At 31.3% G+C, this 10,280-nt stretch overlaps 1 protein-coding gene across 1 annotated transcript; it reads right to left on the minus strand.

Annotated features, from left to right (window-relative positions):
- Positions 1–345: 345 nt before the first annotated feature.
- On the minus strand, positions 346–5,843 carry LOC144837147 (uncharacterized). The gene is made up of 6 exons (XM_078692160.1): positions 5,710–5,843; positions 5,391–5,498; positions 4,375–4,482; positions 3,743–3,850; positions 806–890; positions 346–491 (listed from the first exon to the last, which is right to left on the minus strand). The coding sequence occupies exons 1-6, from the start codon at positions 5,830–5,832 to the stop codon at positions 346–348; spliced, it is 678 nt and encodes a 225-aa protein (XP_078548286.1). The 5' UTR covers positions 5,833–5,843.
- Positions 5,844–10,280: the final 4,437 nt, after the last annotated feature.

Genomic DNA, 10,280 nt, shown 5'->3' on the forward strand with positions numbered 1-10,280 from the left:
TCCGCAACCTATGGGTCAAGACCCAATGTTTGGGTCGCGAAAACAAATTGATGGATCGAGAATGTTTCAGATACTGAAACTTTTTAGCAAGTATAAACTGATCTAGATGTGAAAGGTTCTCAGTTTTGTAGAATCTACAAAGGCTAATTATATTTTACAAATCTACAGTTTTTTCCCTATGTTGAGACGAGTAGCGTACACACAATGGCTCAAATGTGCAATGTTGGGTCGCGAGAATTACCAAAACAGGATCATGGGGTCGGAGTCAAAAAATGTTGCGGAACGCTGATCTAAACGTTCATATATCTGTCGACGAGTAACAGTCAGCTACGACCCATGTCAAATCTAAAAGTCCCTAATATATCTTATGTTGGTTTTGTATTCTGGACATTCTTCTTCGTCATAGTGCATTGATGACGCACTGCTTATACACAGAAACCCCCCGTGAATTGTATTTTTAATGACTGTATCATTTGTGATTATAGTCAATGCTAATGAAAGAAGAAAACTAATAAACCTGTAAATGTGCATAATTCATTCACATCTACATATGGCATGGTTCAGAAATTATAAATAAATTATATACATCCTTATGATGATTCTCCATAAGTTTAAAGAGTTTTTCAACAGCACAATGCATGGATACCATACACATGCACAACCTTTACAGAGCTCATCATATTATCAGTATGAGAACATTTTCAAAATCAGTTTATCAAAGCATTGAGAAAAAGAAATTGAATATCTGTCCTTTGCAATGAAAATTGGTTTACCCCAAAATCTTGATAATTAAAACTTCACTTACTTTCAAAAAAGTTTAAAATTTCATTTTTTTCTGGGTCCTGTATCTGCTTGTTATTTTTCAAAACAGAGATGGGTGTATTTCCTTCCTATAAAAATGAGTTTAGAGTATCATCAGAATATTATTTAATTGATACAGTATTATATCATGGCTCAAACATTTACTGTCTAGTGATTGGTTGATAGAGCATCATGTGATAAAGTGTAGATTAACATTGGCTGCGTTGGACAAGATATTAAATTTAGACGAGAATAGTATTTACTATTTCTATTAAAAGTAAAAATCACTGTAAATACACGTTATTATGGTTACCATTATAATACCAAAAAACTAATAGTCAATGATATAATTCAATTAATTTTTATTATTATCATTACTGTAAATAATCACTGTATATATTTTATAATTAATATTTTTTTGTAAAAATCACTGTAAATACACGTTATTATGGTTAGGGTGTTTAGAAAACTCAGATCTCAGATATATCTGAGTTTTCTAGATCTAGAAAACTCTGATATATCTGTGGCGGATTGCAATAAAGGTCTTAACCGCGGTCTTAGACTTAAGCCCAAGATGAAACCCTTAGCAACGATGGTTGTAGATTTACACTACACTATTTTGACCAAGGAAAGACTACATATAGTAGCATATTTAAAATTTATTTTTTGGAAATATTTATACAATTTTGTTGCTAATATTTGTAATTATTTGCTAAAATCTCCTAGTATTTACGTAATCTGAAAGCTATTGAATAGGCAGTGTGTCCATTCATGCATTAAAATGGCCTCAAAATGTCCTACTGAGGAGCTACTTATTGTTAAATTACTCTATTTGCACTTGTTTGTGTAGCGCCCTCTTTTGTCGGTAACTATAGGCTGGTTTGATTGTTTGAAATTCTTTACTAATAAAGTCTCAGTTAAGACCGCGATATTGCAATCGACTTTGCTGAGGGGCTTAGCTAAGACTTTCACAAGGGGTTTAGGGCTTAGATCTAAGCCTAAGACAAGGTTGCAATATTGCAATCCGCCCCTGACTTTTAGAAAACTCAGATTTTCAAATGGATTGTTCCATTATTAATCAGAGGGTAGCTTGTTTGAAATACTACAGTATTATACATTTTCTTACTAATAATAAGACTTAAATCATAAAGAAATACAGTATACACCTTTTAAAATGTAGGCTTAGCATTTAGGCATAGCCTAGCTAAGCAAACTCAATTCAAGGCTCAACGTGTTGGCGCTGTCGCGATGTATCGCAAAGAGTAGGCCTACAAGGCCTAAATAAGTCGTACCTATTCCCAACTTGGCTAACTCGTACCTCAACCAACTCGTACCCACACCAACTCGTACATACCTAATTTTCAAGCCTACATTTTAACGGTAACATGCACTGTATTTTCTTTATGATTTACGTACACACTAATCAGTTTTAATGGGTGCAGGTCAAGTCGGCCCCAAACCGTCTCGGCCAAAGTCAAGTCGGCCCCACGTCAAGTCGGCCCCTAGTCAACTCGGCCTCAAGTCAACTCGGCCTCAAGTCAACTCGGCCTCACGTCAACTCGGCCAAAAACTAATCGGTCAACTCGGCCACAATAAAGTATGGAACGCAAAAAGTGTTTAATATTATTGATTATTACTATCCACTCTTTAAAAAAAATTAAGAAATAAGAAAATAAAAAAATGATATCATTGCCGATATGAATAGAAGTACCGCGTTTTACAAAAACACGTGCAGGTACCACATTTTAGTAAATCGAAGACCATCATGGAGCTATTATAGCTATATATTTGGCCATAGAAAAATCGTACTTAACTGTACATATCGTTTTTGTCCATGATTTGCGTTTTTAAAAAAGGGGAATCCCCCGGTCAGCGAAAACACGTAGCAGTTGTAGATATCGAAATAGCTGCCAAAGGCACAGGGAGGCGCAGCTACGAATTGGTTTCAGATGTTGTCGCCTAATCAAATGCATACACTGAAGAAATCTACGCGTGATTCAACCATAGAGTTAACATTAATTAATACCTCAATGATTCAACCAAACAATCCAACCAAACAATCTTATTACACCTAATAAGTAATATATGTCCGATCCTCGCATATCGGACATGTTTATTGAATTTTGACGCACGAACGAACATACGCGCCCACGTACGTGCATCATCATATTGGGTGTATGCCTACAATGTGTTCCTATTTATTATCCAAATGTTCATATTGTAATCATTAACAATAGTATGAATGCTAGCTTATTAATCAATTGTTTGTTATGCGCAATTTCAGAACAATTTGTGCAATTTGAAATTTTATTAAACGTAAATAAAGAAAAATTGGTGAAATCCTTTTTTTTTTTTTTTTGCTAAAAGTATTATTGTCTAAATATTAATATTCATTAAAAGTCAGAATTATTCATAGGTAATAAAATGTAAAGAAATATTATTTTATCAATCCCCTTCCTTTGCACCTTTTGCATTCCATACTTTAACAGGGCCAAGTTGACCAATTATTTTTTGGCCGAGTTGACGTGAGGCCGAGTTGACTTGAGGCCGAGTTGACTTGAGGCCGAGTTGACTTGGGGCCGACTTGACTTGGGGCCGACTTGACTTTGGCCGAGACGGTTTAGGGCCGAGTTGGATCGAAACCGTTTTAATAATACTCTAGTATTTCAAATGACCTACCCTCTGATAATGGAATGATCCAAATGACCTACCAACCAATCAGTTAGATATCTGACTTTTCTAAATCTAGAAAACTCAGATATCTGACTTTTCTAGCTTTAGAAAACTCAGATATATCTGAGATCTGAGTTTTTTAGACACAATTGATTGAATGTTCACATATGTAAATCTAAATCTAATAATAAATGCCATTATTGATAAACAACGAAACAAAACAAAAATGTTTCGCAGCTGATTGTCCTGACAATTCTATTTACATTACCTTATTTTGCAATGTTACTGGTGCACCATGTTGTTTCAGATAAGTCACCATTTCTAAGGTAGGATGATATCTATCACTCAGATATACATGTAATGGAGTGTCACCATTCTGGAAAGGAATCATAATCATAAAGTTTATAAATAATGACAACAATAGCTGTAAACATTTTGAAAGTTGATATTGTGGACTATATCAAATGTTCTCCACAAAATATCCAGTTTATTTGAGCAATAGCCCGCCACAGGAGTTGCCATTTTGGATTGTCTGATTCAACTGAGGCTTAAAAGGGCCCACTACAAATATGGTGTATGGGCACCTCAATAATTTATTTAATTTTGTACAATGAATCATAGAGATATGTGTAAGAGAATTACATATACAATTGTACACCCTATGAGCAAAGGGGGTATAAAAGGTATCAAAATTGCCACACATTTTAGAGAACTTTTGATGAGATGTTAACCATAAAATTAACATTGCATATAACATTAAGAAATTAATTAGCAATAACATCAAAAACAATAGAATTTCTTGTGGCCTATGATAAAATGAGCAGGGGGGTGGGGGGAGAATGTTTACTGCAGAAGATATAGATTGTTAGCCTATTACACTGACAATTTTCTATAAATTACCTTATTTTGCAATGTTGTTGATGTATCCTGATTTAGGAGACATGTCACCATTTCTAAGGTAGGGTCATAATCACCATTCATATATACATGTAATGGAGTGTTTCCATCCTGTAAAGGAATCATAGTTATGACTTTTAAAATATTGATAACAGACATCTGTAATATGTAAAATGCGTTTTGATAATCAAATACTTAAGGAAATCTTTGAGTAATTTCAAATTGCGCAAGTCGTTCAAATTGCACATAACATAGCCATTCGGACTGTATTAGTAAGTGATGTGATTGATGCACACCAATTGACTTTCCCTCCTGTGTATCATAAAGTCTATTATTTTATGTTTCAGGTAACACATTATCAATTTGCAAAATTTTTAAAATTATATTCTTTGATGTGTGTGGTCAGTAGACATAATTAATCATAAATGATATTTCGCGTCTCATCATACTCATTCTCAGTAGCAGGCTCAGATCTGGGTATCAAATCTCATACACTGCCAAATATTATAGTTCTGTTTCCCTATTCATACTTTCTGTAATATCGCTGATTTTACTATGCCCAAGAAAAACCTGCATTTTAACATCCTTACAACGTCATCAAGATGTCATAACAACAGTCCTAAACAGCATTTCTGTTACCAACCTCAACTCTGTTACTTCCAAATAATCACACTAGCTTTACTACCCAGGTCGCTATATTTTGGTTTTTGTACATAAGTTGGGTACCCCTCATGAAATGTCACAAAAAAAACATGTATAATTCAGTAATCATATGTAATATGCATAGGTCTGACCCGGGTTTCTGATTTTCTGGGTCGTGGTCATGTTTTTGAGAACCATTTATGTACACACGTTAAATTGTTTCTCTTTAAATACAACAATTATTGCAAGTAATTTAGTAAATAATATTGTCATTATTTAAACAATATGGTTTACCACAAAAGATCTAAATCTCTGTACATTACCTTATTTTGCAATAGAATGGTTTACCACAAAAGATCTAAATCTCTGTACATTACCTTATTTTGCATGGTTGCTGATGTACATTGCTGTACAAGACAAGTCACTATTTCTAAGGTATGATTGAATCCATCACTCAGATATACATGTAATGGAGTGTTCCCATCCTGTAAAGAAATCATAATCATAAAGTTTATAAATACTGAAAACAGACAAAAAAAATGTTATCTGTCAATTATCTGTCAATACAAACTATAACAACAATTACTGCTAAGTTATGTAGTAATCGTAAATTGTCATTATTGATATAAAAGAAAAATATAAGGGTTTACTGCAGTAGATAGAGAATGTTAGCCTACATTAGCAATTTTAAATTACCTTATTTTGCAATGTGGTTGATGTACATTGCTGTACAAGACAAGTCACTATTTCTAAGGTATGATTAAATCCATCACTCAGATATACATGTAATGGAGTGTTCCCATCCTGTAAAGAAATCATAATATATGAGGTTTATAAATACTAATATTAGCTATAATGTGAAATTGGTTTTCTGTCAATGGAAATTATTGCAACCATTACTAAAACAAAGTAGCAAATAATCTTGTCATTATTCAAAGAAAATAAATTGCCTTATTTTGTAATGTTGCTGATGCAACAAGGGATGTCACTATTTCTAAGGTAGGTTGTATTTGTTTATCATCACTCAGATATACATGCAGTGGAGTGTTTCCATCCTGTAAAGGAATCATAATCATGAAGTTTATAATTAATACTGACAACAGAGATGATGTTTATTCTGTCAATATAGTAACAATTACTGCTAAATACAGTAATTTAGTAAACAATTCTAATTCTAATTGTCATTATTGAAATAAAAAATGAGTGGTTCACGAAAATCTCTGTAAATTACCTTATTTTGCAATGTTGCTGATGCACCATAATTTAAGAGACAATTTACGATTGCTAAAGTAGGGTTAATTAGATCATCACTCAAATATACATACAGTGGAGTGTTTCCATCCTGTAAAGGAATCATAAACAGACATTGTGTGAAATTGGTTTTCTGTCAATACAACAATTATTAAATAATGTACTGTACTGTAGTAAATGATCTTAATTGTCATCTTTATTGATAAATGGGGAAAACTGTTATTATAACTGAGGTCATTTTAAGTAAAGTTTAGAAACATGAAAACATGAAAAATGAAGATTAATTAGATCAGACTTGAATAGGTTATTTTGTAGTTTTAATCAAGATAATCACATCCGTAGAAAAAAAAATTAAATAAAATGACAAAATAAATGGTTAAATTCAACAAAAAATGCATTGGCTGGCTGCCAATTTGACTATTTTTTGCTTTAAATTAGTTATTTAAGGTAAATATATTTTTTTTAAATCTAATTTTTAGTCAAAGTGGATAACAATTATGTCAACATTAAAATGACATATTCAACAAAAAAGTTTTAATAATAATTTTTTTCATGGGGACAATACATCTTTAAATACAAATGTTTTAATATAGAAAAGGAAAGAGGGAAAATGAAAAAGCTTCTTAAGGCAAGTAGTAATAGCAAAAATGTGAACATCAATAAAATATATTTCATAAAATTGTATTTAAAAGAATGTTCAGATCACTTTGATCAAAATTGGATCATAAAAAAATGAAAACTGTAATTTAAGTAACAAATCGTCAAATTGTTCATCAGACAATGGTTTTTAGTAAAAGAGAAATAATTTTTTTTTCTACGGAAGTGAATAACTTTATTAAAACTGCCAATTGGCCTATTCAAAGTCTGATTATATTTAGTTATACCTCATCGATAGTTTTCACAACATCTGGTTGCGTTCTACAAATTTGTTTGATTGTTTCCAAATCTTTCCGGACCAAAGCTTGTTTTAAATTGTTCCTGTCAAAATGAAAGTTATAAACTTCTATATTATCCTATTAAAAATTTGGAATTACCTATTTCTATATTGAAATAATATACAAATTGCCCTTTACTGTAAGGGCGCGTTTATACAACACGCATATTCAACACGCCTACGAGAAGTGTGTTGTATAACATCGAAGAGATTCCGGGTAATGAGATTTTAATTGAAAAAAAGGCTACTTGGCTGAATCCTAAAATTTTGTGGATTCCCGGTTGCTGTTGGCGTTTTGGAAGTGTCCTCAGGGTATTTTTTGACCTCTCGTTAAAAAAAAGTATATGTTTTGAAAATGTTGACCAAATCTAGTAGATAATTGTACCTTTTTGCATATTTTAACCGATTTAGCACTTAACATTAACGCTAATCAAATGTTGACATAATTTGGCAAAATGTAGCATAGTTTTATCCTAATTCTAAAACATTTTTTTTTCATAATTTCAAAAGCAGATTTAAAAACTCAATAACTGAATAAACTAAATTTTAAACGAAATCATTCTTTTTAAAAATCCTTTAAAAAACTCATATTAATTCATAATGCATGCGAGTATACATACAACTTAGGATTATGAACTACGGTATTACACATTATTACTATTTAATGTACAACTGCAAGGTTTTTGTGGGGTTGACCTCGGCCCGTGCAACACGCTAAAAATTAAAGACGTGTTCAAATTTAGGGTGTTGTATAAACACAGCCTAAGTCAACCTAACTTTACACTTTCAAAAAGTCAACTTAAGATCTCTTAAGATCTAGAAAGTGAGATGACCAAATCAATGCCAGATGATGTCAGTGTTCATGACAGTCATATATAATCTTCATTTTGTCATGTTTTTGGAGGATAATACATCTCTATGGTCTTTTGATATATACATATTTTTTTTGACACTTTGTTAAAAGCGCCATAAAAATGAAATTTAAAAAAGCAAAATAAATATCAACAAATAATTGAAAGTTTAAGTTTATTCGTAATTTAAATAAATTTGAAAAACCATACCTCTCCATTTAAAAAATACACCGTCTTCATTTACTAATCAAGTCAATTATGCCTCTCTTAAAATAAAAATGGTAAACATTAAATCTCTCCTGTTAAAATATCTGTCTGAAATAATTATTTCAGGGCATTTAGATTTAAACAGTATATTTTAACTAACTGCGTAGGCCTGTTTTAAAAGTGTTTATACAGTAGATCATGACATACACAAACACATTATCACCCAACAGCTTTTGTTTACTTGTTGAGGATTAATACATTATATCAACATACATCTAGTAGGAACAATATCCAAGCTAACTTTGAAAAGGCATATTGGAGTATTGAGTCTAATACGCATTTCACAAAGCAGACCAAATAATGTATAGTTGTAACAAGAATTAACATCACTAATCTACAAGCCGATTCTCGGTACTGTATCTATTTCCGAAGTATCATAGGAATATTTGGTAATACAACATCATATGTGTTTCACATGTATCTAGAGTAACTTAACCTTACACGATACTGGCACCACATGTGATGCTGTATTACCAAATATTCCTATGATACTTCGGAAATAGATAGTATGTGGAGATACAGCACTGGGAATCAGGTGGATCTACTGAGTATACAAATGTATTGTTAACCTTTTGTTAAAACCTGTAAAAACGGCTGAAATTTATATTAATATTAACTGTTAGATTAAACACAGCAAAAGACACTTAAAATTCATCTCATTATTCTGCTGGATTATATACCATGTTGTGGCTACCTTTAAAACTAAACAATATTTATTAAAATGTTACCGACTAGCTTTGTAACCTTCACCTTACAAGTCAAATGACTATAATGAAGAAATTTAAAAAAATGTATAACTCACACAAATGAATTTATAAACAGTTGTTGGTAACCAAAAAACACAATGGTACTGTAAGCTATTTCAAGATTCTTCCATCCACTGGTCTAGCAGTCTGATATTGCAGTACTACATCAAAACACCAAACCAAACATATAGCCTTATTCCTCTTGTAAAACAATCAGGTGATATTTACTTTATCTTCTGTTTAAATACAAAATGATATTATATCGCCATATCTGTCAGTTTACTTCAACAAATCCTAATTATTCAAATGTATCAGATAGTTTTCTGTATAAATGCACTTATACGAACTTGTTATCATTATAAATATTCACATTAGTGTCACATTATCAACAATAACTAATAAAACAATTGTTTGTGTATCAGGAACTTAATAAAATAATTATTTTTAGTTCCTGTTACACAATTTGTTATCAGATAATCTTAGAGATTTAATTTAAGCATTGTATTTCAATGTTCAACAAAGATAATAAAGATAATGCAATGACTAATGAATTAGTAAAAATGTATGAGATATGAAATTGATAATGTGACACTGATGTGACCATTTATAATGATAAAAAGTTCAATATTATAAGTGCATTTATACAGAAAACTGACTAATATATTTATTCAAATATATGCCATGCTTTAAATAAACATATAATAGAACATCATTTTGAATAAATGCCCTGTGGTATTTATTTTCTTGAATAAACGCCCCGCCGCATGCATTATATATACAATATTGTTCTACAACACATTTATATTTGCAGTAGAATTCATTGATTGACATGATCTACAATTTACCAAGCATTTTGATACAATTTTTAGTGTAGTTTATCAGTTTTTGATATAAATTATATTGTATTTTGTCATATCTGGGGTATTTATTTGATTATACATGTTACCAAATTACACCCAAAAAAAATAAATGCCTCCCCTGAATAAACGTCTCCCCCTAAAAACCCTCCTGAACAATAAACACCCCGGTAATCTATTTTATTGAGTTTCTGCTACACAATTTGTTATCAAAAAAAAAACTAGAGATTTAATATAACCATTGTATTTCAATGTTCAACAAAGATAATGCAATGATTAATGATTTCAATTAGTAAAAAGGAACTGATTATGTTGATAATGTGACACTAATGTGACCATTTATAATGATAAAAAGTTCAAT

The sequence above is a fragment of the Antedon bifida genome, chromosome 3 (assembly GCF_963402885.1).
Source record: "Antedon bifida chromosome 3, ecAntBifi1.1, whole genome shotgun sequence".
Lineage (NCBI taxonomy): Eukaryota > Metazoa > Echinodermata > Crinoidea > Comatulida > Antedonidae > Antedon > Antedon bifida.

Excerpts from the sequence above, each read along its gene's own strand:
- LOC144837147 (XM_078692160.1), bottom strand. The coding sequence starts at position 5,832 with ATGATTTCTTTACAGGATGGGAACACTCCATTACATGTATATCTGAGT. Across the intron at positions 4,483-5,390 it reads CAGCAACCATGCAAAATAAG|GATGGAAACACTCCATTACA; the intron begins GTAATGTACAGA and ends ATTCCTTTACAG. Across the intron at positions 891-3,742 it reads CAGTAACATTGCAAAATAAG|GAAGGAAATACACCCATCTC; the intron begins GTAATGTAAATA and ends TCATTTTTATAG.